This window comes from Pholcus phalangioides, unplaced genomic scaffold (assembly GCF_987345545.1).
Source record: "Pholcus phalangioides strain wild (caught in Gottingen) unplaced genomic scaffold, Ppha-v1.0 ptg000008l_1, whole genome shotgun sequence".
Lineage (NCBI taxonomy): Eukaryota > Metazoa > Arthropoda > Arachnida > Araneae > Pholcidae > Pholcus > Pholcus phalangioides.
In genome coordinates, this window is record NW_028301601.1 from 56,861,938 (window position 1) to 56,877,411 (window position 15,474).

Below are 15,474 nucleotides of genomic sequence, written 5' to 3' on the forward strand. Positions count from 1 at the left end.
GTACATGTACATGATGATGTACAACAGTTTCTTAAAGGAAAAAAAAAACATAATTATGAACACAATAATAATAATAATAATTCATAAAAAAAAATAAACAGATCACATAATCATAAAAGAAAATTAAATTTTATTCTTTGTACATTTTTCTTCTGATAAATTTTAGATAAAATCCGTAGGAATGTTCCAAAAACGCATATAAAAGATTCTTTTATATATAATAACAGTAAAATTTGTAATATATGTATATATAAAAAGTATTTGATATCAATATTTAAACGTGAATTTGAAAATTATTCATTGATTTTTTTTATTTGAAAGTTTTATTTTCAGGTACATCTTTAATTTTACGTTTTAGCTGGTGTATACTTAAATTTTCGCGTTAAAATTTGAATTAAATCGCATCGCAACTTCGAATATACAGTCGATTCCCATTTCAACAAATACCGTTACAGCTGAAATCTCGTTTTAACGAAAACTTTTTTCTAATCCTCCAGATAAGTTTACATAGCAATAATGTGAAAACCTGGAATTCCTTTATAGCGAAATTTCGTTATAACGAAGTGGGTTTCCCCGGTCTCTTGGCGTTCGTTATAATGGGATCCGACTGCATTTGAATGCAATTCTAATTCATTAAATGAAAGTTATTGATTTTTTTTTATTGACCATATTTTTCGGAATACCATCTTGGCGTTTCCATTGTTAGAAAACTGTTTTAACAGCATCAGCGCTAACAATGATGCGTTGCATACGTTTGCTTTTGTTTGTTATCTTCAATTATCAGTTTTGTATATTATATGTGAATTTTAATTAAATTAAAAGAAACAAAATTGTTAACAAATTGTAATTAATGACGCTTATGTCAAGCCCATAAATATTTTAAATTGGATTGAATTGAATTCTGGATTTATTGGCACAAGGACCAATAAATATTTTAAATGTTATTTTGCAGTACAGTACGTATTTCAATGAGAAATACTTCAATTGGAATTTTCTTAAATTATGAAATCATAATTACCTGTAATTTCTTCAAAAGAAATTACGTAAAATTACAATTTCAGAAATGGCTATTTAATCAGGCGCCTAATAATTTTCATTTTTGATAAAAAAAAATCGATATGAATCTGATCAGGGAAAAGAATTCCAAATAAATCCTCAATATAATCAGAGAATTCCGATTTTTAAATAGAATTTTATATCTTCGTATAAAACATTTAATTAAAAAATACTCTTAAAAACTCAATAACATCGTATAATATCTTTTATATATACCTGATTTTTTTTAATATATGTACAAATATTATTTATATAATGTGTTTGATAATTTTTCTCAAAAAAATTACAAAAATTGTAATCCAATGATAACATGAGAAAAAGAAATATTTATTTACAATATTTTGAGTAATTTATCTGTATCATAGAATTTTTCTAAAAATTATAGACTAGTTTTAATACATATTGATAACTTTTTTTTTTTTTTCACCGGCTTATAAAAGCATTTTTAACAATTTTTACTTCAAAGTTGTATTGACTCAATGGTATCTTATGTGAAAAAAATCGAAAAAAAAAAAAAACATGATTTTTTTTTAAAGAAAATATAAAATTTCACTGTCATGGACTCACAACACATATTAAAACTCTGAAATGCACTTGAGAAAAAAAAAAAAACAATAATAATAATATAATTGATCAGCCAACGACAATCACCAATGTAATAATTACTTATCGGCAGATTAATACTTCTCGAGCATCGTTCTGCCATAGAGACGAATACACAATATAAATTTTTTACACGGAAAGGGGAAAAAAATCATATAATTTCATTTTTAATGAAGAAAAAAAAATAAAACTGTACAAAATAATAGGTTTTTATATTAAATGACATGAAAAAGAGAGGAATGACCTGATATGAATGTCATAATCTCGAACGAAAGGCGATGGAAAAAGGCATTCCTTTTTTTCCCAATATCAACTTGAGAATGGTAGATTTTGAATTGGTACACATAATATGCATGAAATACATAATTATTGATATATTTTTTACATTTCCTACCAATCTGAAGTTGATAAAACACATTCGTTCTTATGGAGGAGAAAACAATGTAGATTTTTTTTTTATTTATATATAAAATGTCCTGTTTCGTATGAACTTCACAGCTGATCACTGTGTGTGTGTGTGTACTTACAATTATATATTGCCTATTATCATTATAATTATTACTGTTATTATCGTTATTATTTTTCAATGGAATCCTGGGCCATGCCTCCATCCAGTAGCATTAGGCCCGAACTTGTACACGAGGCGTCGACCGAACACGGGCAGGAGAACCTGACTTTTATAGTAGTATCTGAGGGCAAAGAAATACATTGGAAAAAAATGTTTGTTTATTATGAATATTCTTTCAAATGAATACGTAATGAATGCTATAAAGGTGGTAAAACATATTTTATTGAAAAGATTAAAAAATAATAAATTTTACACTCATCAAAATTACTCGTATAATTTGTTTGAGACATATATTCCATGTGGTAGAGTAAAATAAACCTTTCGAGAGTGGATATATTAAAGTGGCAATTAGGCATATCCGATGTTGTGAGAGAATGAAACAAAGTTATCAGAAGCCAGAATGCCCTGGTATTCGTTATGAGAAGTCACGGTAGGCATTCAGGCACGCACCGTACATGAAGATAGACTTCGTTGGTGTTCTACAATTCCGCGAGCTGCATGAAGTCAACAAGATCAAGCTACCCAGCATGGTTTGCAAGCATGTAGGGATTGCATATCTAAGTGCTTCGACCTTTTTACAAGTGCGGGCCGTCGAAATTGTCGAACAGTTTCACGGACCAGCGGCAGGAGCGTACGCTGGATTAACCTTTGAAGGAAGATATGGCACAAGGATATCCCTCACAGAAATTGCAAGTGGTTAACAATAAAAAAAAAAAAAAAACATTTTAATTCAACATAATTTGGTTAATGCACATAAAGGTATATTCTTTTGATATTTAAATTATTTTTACAAAAATATTGGAAAATATTTTTAATTTTTGATAATCTTGAGGGGGGGGGGGGAGATAAGCCCCCCCCCCTCTGTGTGACCCTCTCCGAGTACGCCTCTGATTGAAGAAATGGTTCACGGACCGGCAAAAAAATAGATCACAGAAATAATTAGAATAATATGAATTGAGGAATAATTAGCCGACAAGCAAAAAAATTAATGGGAAAAATAATTAGCAAACCCCTAGAAAGTAAATAAATGGGAGAAATAATTCGCAGGCATGTGTGTGTTGACGGCCAAGACAGAAATAAAAACCAATGTAAAGACGGTTTCATATTTAATTAAATCTGAAATTATGTAGCGGCTACGTGAATAGAAAGAAATGTTTCGCAGATCGGCAGGAAAGTCCCACTGACTGGCACCGGTCCACGGACCCAGCGGTTGAAGAACCCTGGCTTATTCTATGTCGTGGCTTTATGCAGTTTGCCGAATGTGCCATTGCATTATACGAATAAAGAATGGTATCTAGCTTCTCTTCAATTTCTCCAGTTTTTCTTCGCGGTTTCTCCAGTTTCTCCAGCTCCAGCTTCTCTTCAAGAACGCGTTTGCCTATCTAAATGCCTGAGGTGACTTCTTCTAACAAACACAAGTGTATTCCTTTCTTACAGTATGCTTTCCGTTGAGTTCTGCAACACTATATTGGGTATATCTGATATAACAATTGAGATTTATCATTGGATTACTTCTTAATAAATCCACCCGAGGGGGGTTTCTTTGATTAACTCTCATAACTATGCGTTTTCTTCAGCTTAATATTTAAGAATATAATATTTTAAATATTTTGATTTATAATTACATTTATATTTCAAGCCAAGATTGAATAAGGCTCTCCAGAGATCAACGAATTTTCGAGAAAAAAAACTTGTCATGTATGAAAATACGTAAAAGCTCATTATTATCAAGGCACATTGCATGTTTCAAAAGCTCATTATCAAGGCACCAATCTGTATCATGTGTATCGAAGCTATTCATGAAACTAGTATTTACTGTACAAATAATGATCAACTTATATTAAAAATCCATCACTAAAAATATATATATATATATAGAATATTTTTATGCTAGGTTATCGGGGTCACACTAACCACGAAAGACATCACTGCTCTAACAGAACTAGTGTTAAGTGTTTTTCTACCATGAAGTTACTTCTTGTTATGATGAATATTTATATACAGATGATGATGAGATAATAATAGGTTAAAGAAAAGAAAACCCCAAACACATGCATTATACGTAAAGAAGGCGACAAAAATGTTTTTTGGCAACATATTGCGCTGAAACGCTGTTAGAATGGAAATAACACTTAGAATGGCGTGAATCATAAAAGATGTTTGTTACTCCGAATTCCAAAAAAAAAAAAAAAAAAATTTAGAATATTTTTTTTCTGCAAAATGACAAATTAGTTTTAGAATTCACCCGCCATTCGAAAGCGTCGTTTCTCTTCAACAGAATTGCATCGAAAAAATATTTAACACGTGTTAGTACAGTTAGAACAAAAAGAATACGAATTATAGTTTTTAATTAAAGAGTTCTTTTGTTTCCCAGTCAAGCCGTGATCATGTAATATTTTGTCAGTGATTCGTGTATAGCAGTGTTTCCCAAAGTGGGCAATATCGCCCCCTGGTGAGCGATGGAATGGTCCCGGGGGCGATAGAACCTACTGATTTAACATAGGATCCTATGGGTTTACCTGAGTTAGGGGGCGATGAGAGAAAAAAATTTCTGATGAAGGGGGCGATGGAACAAAAAGTTTGGGACGTTTGGGAGACTATGGTGTATAGGATCACTCCGATAAATACCGTGTAGCGGCATCTTTTAACCTTTTATCGCCCAAACCCCTCTTAGGACCATATTTTCCTCTTGCCTTATCCAGTCACACTTCCACCACGTTCCCACCACCCTTTGTGAATTGATTTTTTTGAGTAAATCATAAAGGACAGAAATTTTGTAAATGAGGTCGATCGCAGAACTCCCGTGCTTTCTTTCTTCCAAACCGAGCACAAATCCGGTCTATCGCCATGGGAAATTTACCGCCGACGAGAACTCCTGTGCTAGAATTTAGTGAGCATTCCTTTCGTGAGGGCTGGATTTGTTCGACTCATCTTGAAAGTTCCAGCCACATAAGTTTGGGTCGCGATCAATAGGAAAAAAACCTTTGATATAGACGCTCTATAGACACGAGGTCTTTTGGACAAGCATTAATATGGTCCTGATTCTACGGGCAGTTCTGCTGGATTCTGAGAGCACAAGCACAAATTTCCCTCCTCGTATTTCATTTAGAAATTTTATTTCTTTACATTCTTTTTTTTCACAGTTCTATGCATCACCCTTGACCTGTCATGACTCTCTTCAGCTTGATTTTCACAATTTAAAATAGCACAGGAGAGGCATATGGTCTGAATTTGAGAACTACACTACTGCTATATGGCATTCGGATGAAGTCTGCGAAAGTGTCGCGTTATCAGGCGTGTATCTTTGGCTCAGTCTTATCGTAAGTCAAGTTTTGTAACTGTGTTGCTTTCTTGTGATATATATTCTCTTATACCAGGTACATTATACTATCAGCATTGGCGTACGCAGAGGGGGGGGGGGGGTTAGGGTACACCCCCCCCCCCGAAGCCGAGAGTATAGTGTTATTTTGCAGGAAAAACTTAAACCCCCCCCTTGAGAAGAAAAAAAAAATTGAAATCCCCTTTCCCCTTGAGAAAATTATGCGTACGCCTATGACTATCAGACCAATATTTAGAGTTTTTTACGATCCTGCGCAAAAATAAAATAAAATAAAAATGCATTCCCACTGCTCAATTCAACCTTCAGCGCAGGGCCATCATTTCAACTTTTTCCGGGCCCCCCCCCCCCTAAATGACGGGCCTGCTTGAGCACATTGGGGAAAAAAAATGTACCTAGAAATTTACCACCCCACGCAGCAACACGTACCCAAACACGGCCACGCGTATGATTTATACAGATTTGGAAATTAGACAAATATTGTAACCAAAAGAACTCTCTAATGTTATGAACGTCTTCAGAGATACTCGTCATTCTTCAAGGATGTGCACAACATTTTTAATCATTATTGACTTGAGAAATTGGCTTGTCTCCATGTATAATATATCTGGTAAAATTGGGAAATTTTACACAATGCCATTTTTCCCCCCCGACTAATATTCAAACTTTATATTGATCTTGAAGAATCACGAGAAACAAAACATAAAATAAGCACATAAGACAGAGAGATAACAGTTGTACAAAGAAGATCATGACCCAATCACCAGTACAAAAGAACAGGAACGCACTTTCAGCGTGACTATTTTGTTAAGACATATACATGTAAGAGCAGAATCACCACCACCAATATGAGATATTGTTCATCATCATCATCATCATCAAGTGCACAATTTTCTTTGCCAACCTGACGCTTGGGGGCCAAACATATAAACCAGTTTCCTGGGCAACCCTTCTCTCCTCGGAACAGGTGAGAGAATACCGCTACTGTAATACGTCCTATCAAGAATGATACGATATTACACGATTCATAAATTTGATATAAGATCTTTGAATATAATACAGTAGAGTCTACAGTAGATTCTCGGAAATACGGTGCATGAGATAGCCGAACTTTCCTGATGACGATAACCATTTCTTTCAAGAGATTATAACGGATATTGACTTCCAAGCATTTCACCCATGATTTGTGATGTAATCGCTGTATGGCGTCCACATCCGGCAAGGCTGGGATCTTTGGCCGACTCATTGGTCAGATTTTTCACAGGCCCTTCTATAATAAATTTATAGTGGAAAAAACAATAAGGAAAAACGATAAAAATCGTTCCGGGCAACAGCCCCGTAAGCGGCACCCTTGTATGGATCCGGACTTTCCGAGACGGCTGATGGCTTAGTCGTTATGGTGTTGTTGGCCGTCCACTGAAGATGTCTATAGCACAGTCATGGGGTGAAAAAAATGTTTGGAAGTCAAATGTTCCAGACTACAGATCTACAGCCCAGAATCTTCTCCATTCGAGAAGACCGTCTATTAATATATCAAGTACTATAAAACGTATTATTTGATAGGAAACACTAAACCCCGGAAAATGCCACATTTCCGAAAACCTACCAGGTTAAAAATTTAAAATCTAAAAACATTAAAAAAATTAATTAAAATCTTTTATATATCTGATTTGCATTGACGGTATATGTTTCCCTGTAATAAAAAATTTTTTTGTTACCTCATAGCACGACTGAGTTTTTCGTAGGTCATTTTCGGATTCTGTTTGCGGTTGCCCCACATCTTGGCCACCGTGTCCGACTGGACGAATTTGAAGATTCCGTCCTCCGGCCGCTCCCAACGAATTAATGATGGATTCGTTGCTGGATCGAGGAGAAGGTCCCTGATGAATTCCCATAACTTCCCGTTACCTTTACCTGTAATAATAGACAAGCGCATTAGTTCAAACGGGGGGAACAAAAAAAAAATCAGTATTTCTGAAAATATTGATTTTAATTTTCTAATTGCTGTATGCCAGAGTTTTGGGTGTGGTTACGGAAAATAAAGATGCAATATATTTATTCGACCAGAGTTTTTGTTACTTTCCTCTTCTGTGTTCTTTATGCTTATACCAGAAAATTGCCAGTGGGAAATTAAAGGTTTGGGACACATTTATTTGAAGTCAGAGTTTTGCAGTTCAGGTCATTTGTGGATCCAAATTTCGCCGATGTGGTCATTCTCAAAAGAAATTTTAGCATTTATGACCAAATACAAATTATATTTTCACACATTAGAACATTTCCGAATCCGTTTTGAAGTTAAGAACACTTTTATACCAGTTTTAGTTTTGGATATTTTTATGCCAGTTTTGCAGTCGAGAACACATATCTAAAACATTTGTTGCCGTTTAGATAATTTCGGAATCAGTTTTGAAGTTTACGGCACTCTCAAATCAGTTTGCCTTTTATGATATTTCTAAAACTATTTTGCACAGTTTAGGATAGTCATCAAAATTACACTTTGGGACGCATATAAATCTGTTTTTCAGTTTCAGTTCTCAATTGAAAGTCCAAGTTTTACAGTTTAGAAAATCTGTACATTGAAGTTTACTAGTTTTTTTTCGTAGTTAAAAACATTCGTACGTCGAAGTTTTACTGCTGAGAACGTTTGTGATTTATGGATTCGCACTGGACAAAGATAGAGCGCTAACACATAGTTTCACTCCGCCAGATTATCATATAGGCTAGTGGTTCTCATCACACGGCACACTTGCGGTCGTGTGATATTCTGAGAGAGTCCAGGGTAATAACCAAACGAGAGGGGCGGAGGGCACAGAGACTGGTAAAAACACAGATGCGAGGCATTTGAGTGAAATATCGTGGACGAAAGTGCGACTAATTATAGAATCTAGTGGAAGTTCTCATATAAACTCAAACCACACATAGGAAAGCTGTTGTGTATCTAGCTCACAGGTAACGAAATCAATGTTATTTACAAATTTCCTGTACGCTATAAATATACTAAGAAATCAATTTAATAAGCAGAAAGGATCTAACTCCTGATTTTTTGGGGGGGGGGGTAGGGGGTAGGAAAAAAGCTGTCACCCAAAGTGGACCATGGGCGATAAAAGTTAAAGAAACGCTGATGTGTATAGGATACACATTGGACATTTGTGAAATTCAGATAACTGACGAATTATATATTCTGACAGCATTCAGAAGGCAGTATTGTAACTACCGTATTACACCTTATTAATTCTTTGAAACAAAATTACAGGAACTTATTCTTCTTGCCATTTCATTCAGTTTCGAACACGATATCGAATAGATCAATTCGATGGACAGAAATAAACCTGTCCTTCACATTCGACACAGATATGACGTTACGACGAGCCACAAAAGAGACAGATAGAATCTCCCGAATTTATATCTATCAAATGAAGAAGAAGAAAAAACAATAGAAATTATTATTTTTTATTATTATCTTTCGAAAAATACGTCATTGTGTTTAAAAAAACGAGACAGTGAAATGAGGAAAGAGTTTCGGGATGAAATCCTTACAAAAGAAATCGTTGTGTCCAGAAACAATGGAGTGAAATTTCAGATTTTGTGTAACGATAAACAAATAACAACAATGATCTTTACATGAGATACATACAAAGTGAAACTGTGTGTGTGTTTCAAGCAAAAAGATCTTAAAGATTTCAAAGCCAAATAAATATATTCTCCCACGTGTGTGTATATTACGATCTTTCTTCCTCAAACAATAAACATTAACGGTGTTTCACCATAAAACGACGATCTTTTACGCACACGTACTAATTCGCGATCCGCACGCAATAAGTAATTTCGAATGCGGGATTACAGACATGATGATCATCGCTGAAAGTTCTAGAATATATAATGTGATTGTACATGTCCGCGTGACATCTTTGTTTTTTTTCCGTAATCTCATATCGATATGATATTGACATGAAGAAATTGGCCCTGGGATAGAATTTTTGTTTTTGGCAAATTTCACATCAAGTACCTGTTTGTGATTTTAGGATAATGCGTGTTTGAAGGATAGGAGGGATTTTGAAGATGGAGGAAGCGTTTTTGTTTTATCCTGTTAAAAACACGTGGTTTTAAATGCATATACTGTATAATCATCAATTCAGGTGTCAAACTCAAAATTATTACAAGAAGCGGAAATCCTTTTGATTTGTTAATGGTAGTTTAATGAATGCAGTGTGTGTATATGGGTAGTAAATACTGTATAACAAAACTGAGTAATGATTAGAAACCGGAAGTTCAGGCAAAATGCCATAAATGCCTTTTTTGGCCAATTTTCAAAAATTTTTCTTTTGTAAAAATGTCTTTTTTTTGAATTTTTGCTGCCGTAAATTCCCATTTCGATATTGTTCTACGTGTTTATTCGTGAACTGTAGAGGCCACATATTCTGCCGAACTTGAATGTTTTTAGCATTGAGAAAGAATTTTTTTTTTAAAATTTTCAACCATTAAGGGGCTCGGTCTATATTGCTCTCCAAACGGAAAAGTTCGAATTTTAAACGTTCTCCCGCAACAAGTCGATTGCCCGCATTCGGATTTACTTCATTGCAGGTGATGGAATAGGGGGAGGAGGGATTTTGAATGTTCTCTCAAACATGTTATTTAAGTAACCAGTAATCATATAAAAATTATGTGCAAATTGTATGAACGCTTGAAAAAACTGGTTTTCTTTTCCAGGACATCTATCTTTGACTTTAACTATTACTTTCTAGCATTGCATGCATAAATTTCGGTAATTTTTTCAGATTCTAGCTCTTTTGTAGTCCGAGAAATCGATTTCTCAATAACTTCTATAATAATTTATTATTTGGGTAAGTTGTGTTCACTTATAGAATAATCGTGAAATATCTGTTAATAAGGTGTTTCTTCTGCTTTCATGGGTCTGAACCATTAAAATAACGTTTTAATATGTTTGGAATGTAGGAAACAGGGCTAGAAAAATTGCCCGCCATGCCAAGACATGAAAAAATTTCGACCGGGCATACATTTTTTTAATTCGCTTTCGTTCGGTACATAAATTTTCCAATAACACTGTATATTCCCAATCCATAACGCTGATATTTTCGGAATAACGGGAGGCACTGATTTCTACTTAGATGATTTTCCACAGAAACTTCTCACAGCTTTTCTTTTGGTATCATTGTATATAGGGGATCCCGCTTATAAAGTTACCACTATACGTTTTCCCGCTTAGTGATACTTATTTTCGTGGTCCCAACTTTCACTAAAATACTCATTGAAATTTGTCGCTTGAAACGTTCTCATGATCTCGGGCTCATGATTATAAACTAATTCCGAATTATAAATATCTTGTATCATTTTCATCGGCATGGATTTCCTATTTGTGTGTGTACATAGTTATTTTTCAATATACATTTTGTTTTCTACACTCTTTTTTTAAATTTCTACGCCGATAACTATAATTTATCATTGAAACAGCGGATTCAATGCGTGCAGTGAATTTCTAGAAAGTTTTCGGACCCTTAATAAAACAGCTTTCTTTTAGTTATTTTCATTTTCCCCATTAATTATAAACTATATTTTTAATGACTACTTTTAGGCATTTTCAGTGCCATTTTGCCTGCCTATTTTGATCGTTTTTTGTGCTTAAATTTCCGAGCTCTAATAATGATATATGGCTGACATACTATTTAAGAAGAACGTGCAGTTTCAGCTTATTATGGTACCTTACTTACAGCTTTTGGTGATTTATTTACGTTAATAAAACACATTGTTGGGGGAATAAGAGTCCATAAGCACACTCTACCGCTTAATCGATTATTGCGTTTATTTAAAAAAAGTTGGTTGTTTTCTCGTTATTTGAAAAAAAAAAAAAATGCTGCACTATTCAAAAAAATGCACCATTTCAATCAAAATTATACATTTCTTCAAAAAAAAAATTCACGCATTACTTTGAAAGAAGCTACGACTAGAGCCCTTTGCGTTATTTCATAGAGAAATTAAAAATTGTTGCATTATTTAAAGAAATTGCTCTATCATTTAAAAAATATTGTTGCAATATTTCGAAGGGAAAAAAAACATTGTTACGTTATTCAACAAAAGTTTTTGCTATTTCGCAAAAAATATTTGTCTTATTAAAAAAAAAGAGGTTGTTGCCTTAGAGAACAGAAAGACAGTTTCCATATTTAACGAAAGATTATCGTCATATTATACGAAAAATTACTGCATATTTGACAAAAAAGTTTTGCCTTATTTCCTTTATGAATTCGATGTTAGAGTTCGACATACGTGCAAAATAATCAGTCATCAACTTACCTTTGGGTGGCCGGCCTCTCCTTCCTCCAACTCCACTTTTCTTGTCATCCAAGATATCTGAATAACATGATGATAACCAGAGAAAAGAATTTCCATATTATTTCTCCAGCATACCCGGTGCGAAATACATTTGAAAAACCGATATAATTTTAAAAGAAAATAAATACAGCATATATATAAAACTCTAAATGACGTTAACGTCGATCCGGAAAACTGAGAGTCGTATTATTCGGGGACTTTATCAACTCATGGTCTAGAATTTTTAATGGGCTTCGTTTCTACTCGATGAATAAAGCCCTATCCCACGCGCTACGGCTAGAGCCCTTTTTGCCTCGTTGGGGAGGGAGGGCATGGGAATTTCTCACAGTGGAATGAATACAGTTTTTTTTCTTTAGGTTAGTTTAGCGAATGAGATAATTTTCATTTGGGTACCTATTGTAGAAGGAGAAATAGTTGAAGCAAGTTCATGAGATTTAAAATAATTCAGAAAAGGAAAAATATTCAAGAAGTGGAGCGACTTCATGTATGTCATTATCGAAAGCCATTACTGAATTTACATTAGGCCTACAACAAAGACCAACATATTCTGGTCGTTCAATTATGAGATTTTTTATAAATATTTCTCGGGAATCAAGTAGGAAAAAAGTGAAAAAAAAAATTATTGGGTGTTTTAATTTTTTCATTCATTGAAATTAATCTGGTTCTGTTTAGAAATTACGGCAGATATGTGATTATTGTACTGTAAATTAGTCACCACACCCATGTTCTCGATCACATATGAAACCTGTCACACCCTTAGCACGACGGTTTTCTGAAAACAGAAATCAATCGTTTGCCCTTGAAAACGATCAAATACTGGCATTAAGGCGTGTTTCTACTACATTAGTTATTTCATTTTGTGTACCCTATGCATCATCCGGCAGCATATGAGTTCAAGGCGTTGACCTCGCTTAGAAAAAGGTATGTTACCAACGATTTTCTATCATGAATTATGGGGGACAAAACACATAATTTTCCGATCAAAATAAGAATGGATTATTGTTTAATATTTGAATGGATACGCACCTGAAGGGACTGTATTTACGAAGAAGGAGCCCTGAGCAGGTTTCTCATTTGCTGTGCTCATACTGCTACTCGTGCTCTCTCTGTCTTCTCTGTCGGAATCTGAAATTAACATTGTTTCATTTTAATAACAATATAAACTTATAAAATACAAAAAATAAAATTCAAATCATATGGAAATGATTAATCTTGATTTTTTACTAAATTAAATGGCAGTATTTGTTGAACAGGTTCGAGAAATTTCAGCTTTAAAGACTCCCAAGGAACCCAAGTTTGGCTCTGGGAGAAACGATTGTTGCGATTGTATCGTTTAAAAAACAAAAGGTTATTGCGATATTTCAAATTGTTGAATGATTGGGAAAAATACGATAAGGGGACACCAGTATCGATTGGTGAGGGACAATGCAAGGTTATGGTGTCGTAGGGAATTTTTCTCTAATAGGGTTGTTAATAAATGGAATAGCTTACCCCCGGAGGTAGTAAATTGTAACACAATTGACACGTTTAAAAAGAAATACGATAAACATATTTGAGGTAAATCGAGAAGTTATCCATACTTAGAATAAGACAACCATAAGTATTCTTTATGGGCGTTGTATAATATTTTATCATGTGTATATATTGTTTAAAATTTTTGTTAATTGCATTTTTAATTGGGTTGCTGTTTTTTTAAATATATGACATCCATATTTTTATGGCCATCTTTTTCTCAGCCACCTCGTTGGGCGTTTTGCCTGTTGTGGCGTTGTTTTTGTATTTGTATTTGTAAAAAAAATGGACCATTTTTAAAAAAACATATATATTGGTGTATTATTAAAAAAATAATAATTAAAAACAAAAACAAAAGATGTTGCGGCTTCATTTCAAATGGTTGAAATATTGAAAAAAAATGTAGGATTATTTAAAAAAAATTATTACATTATTAAAAAACTAGAATGTTGCATTATTTAAAAAAATAGATTGTAGCATTTATAAAAAAAATAGATTGTTGCATTATTAAAAAAATAGATTGTAGTATTATTAAAAAAATATATTGTAGCATTATTAAAAAAATAGATTGTTGCATTATTAAAAAAATATATTGTAGAATTATTAAAAAAATAGATTGTTGCATTATTAAAAAAATATATTGTAGCATTTTTAAAAAAAATAGATTGTAGCATTATTAAAAAAATAGATTGTTGCATTATTAAAAAAATATATTGTAGCATTTTTAAAAAAAATAGATTGTAGAATTATTAAAAAAATAGATTGTTGCATTATTAAAAAAATATATTGTAGCATTTTTAAAAAAAATAGATTGTTGCATTATTAAAAAAGTAGATTGTAGCATTATTAAAAAAATAGATTGTTGCATATTAAAAAAATATATTGTAGCATTTTTAAAAAAAATAGGTTGTAGCATTATTAAAAAAATAGATTGTAGCATTATTAAAAAAATAGATTGTTGCATTATTAAAAAAATATATTGTAGCATTTTTAAAAAAAATAGATTGTTGCATTATTAAAAAAATAGATTGTTGCATTATTGAAAAAATATATTGTTCCATTATTAAAAATAAACTGTCATATTTAAAAAAAGATATTTTTCGTTATCTAAATAAAAGGTTTCTACAGTTAAATCCAGAAAGATAAGGCAGATTTTTATTCATGCATTACTTGAACTCAAGTCCCGTTTACACGAGGCAAGTGCTTTAGTTGGTAACTTAATTTTTAGTTGCCAAGCACGATACAATGTATGGAGACTCGCGCCATAAGCATACAATCGTCAAGTAGTTGATGTAGGCTGGCTTGGACACAGTAACGATGTATCATAAACTTGAGTATTCGTAGCGTAACGGGGTATCAAGAGAAAGGTGGATAAAAATACTGAATATAAGAAAAAAATTTAACTGGCTAAGAAAATTACGGTTTATTTACCATGACTGGAAGAAGGGCTGCTGCCTTGAATGTCTGCTCCAACGACGTTGAAGAGTTGCGAGTACGTGTCATTAGACCAAGTGTGGAATGCTGGAAGGGTATTTGTTGATCTTAAGTTCGATGGGATTTCCAATGATATTAAAGAAGGCTGGATGACGACTGAAAACAAAAAAATAATATAAAAATAAATCTCATTGAATATACAGATCGAAATGCAGTCGCCACACATACAAATACCTGAAATAAGATCGTTGATTAACTCACAGTGCTGTGCGATTTCACTCTGCAGGCTCTGGTAGAGCATACTGCCGTAATTCGGTTCCAACGCGCAGAATTCTGACTGCGTGAGGCGGCAAAGGTCCTGCCCGGTCATGTTGTTGAACTCTCGCATGTTGATGTCGACCAGATCGACACCACTCCGACTCGACCAGTTTAAAAGCCAGTCTAAAACCTCCGGTGGTGACCATTGAGCTGGTGGTTTGGACTGGAACGATTGTGGTGAAGAGTCCCAATGGAGATCTAACAAAAACAAAAAAACAATTTATATTAGAGTATAGAGGGAATAAGGGAATAACTCTTGAGAACGGAGTGAGACACATTATATATGAGCCATCTAAGAGGA

The 15,474-nt window shown here is 33.5% G+C and overlaps 1 protein-coding gene across 4 annotated transcripts in view; it reads right to left on the minus strand.

Moving 5' to 3' along the window:
* Positions 1-1,480: 1,480 nt before the first annotated feature.
* Positions 1,481-15,474, minus strand: part of LOC149084585 (ETS homologous factor-like) — a 138,635-nt gene continuing 124,641 nt past the window's right edge. Inside the window, exons 4-9 of one of the 4 annotated variants that reach the window (XM_089235008.1) lie at positions 15,117-15,371; positions 14,853-15,011; positions 12,936-13,034; positions 11,871-11,927; positions 7,283-7,478; positions 1,481-2,348 (exon numbers count right to left, since the gene is read on the minus strand). In XM_089235008.1, coding sequence (XP_089091134.1) covers positions 2,243-2,348; positions 7,283-7,478; positions 11,871-11,927; positions 12,936-13,034; positions 14,853-15,011; positions 15,117-15,371 — 872 coding nt within the window. In that variant the 3' untranslated portion in view covers positions 1,481-2,242. Of the gene's footprint in view, positions 2,349-6,316; positions 6,561-7,282; positions 7,479-11,870; positions 11,928-12,935; positions 13,035-14,852; positions 15,012-15,116; positions 15,372-15,474 lie in introns of those variants that run through there. The other 3 variants (XM_089235006.1, XM_089235005.1, XM_089235007.1) reach the window with 3 other exon arrangements.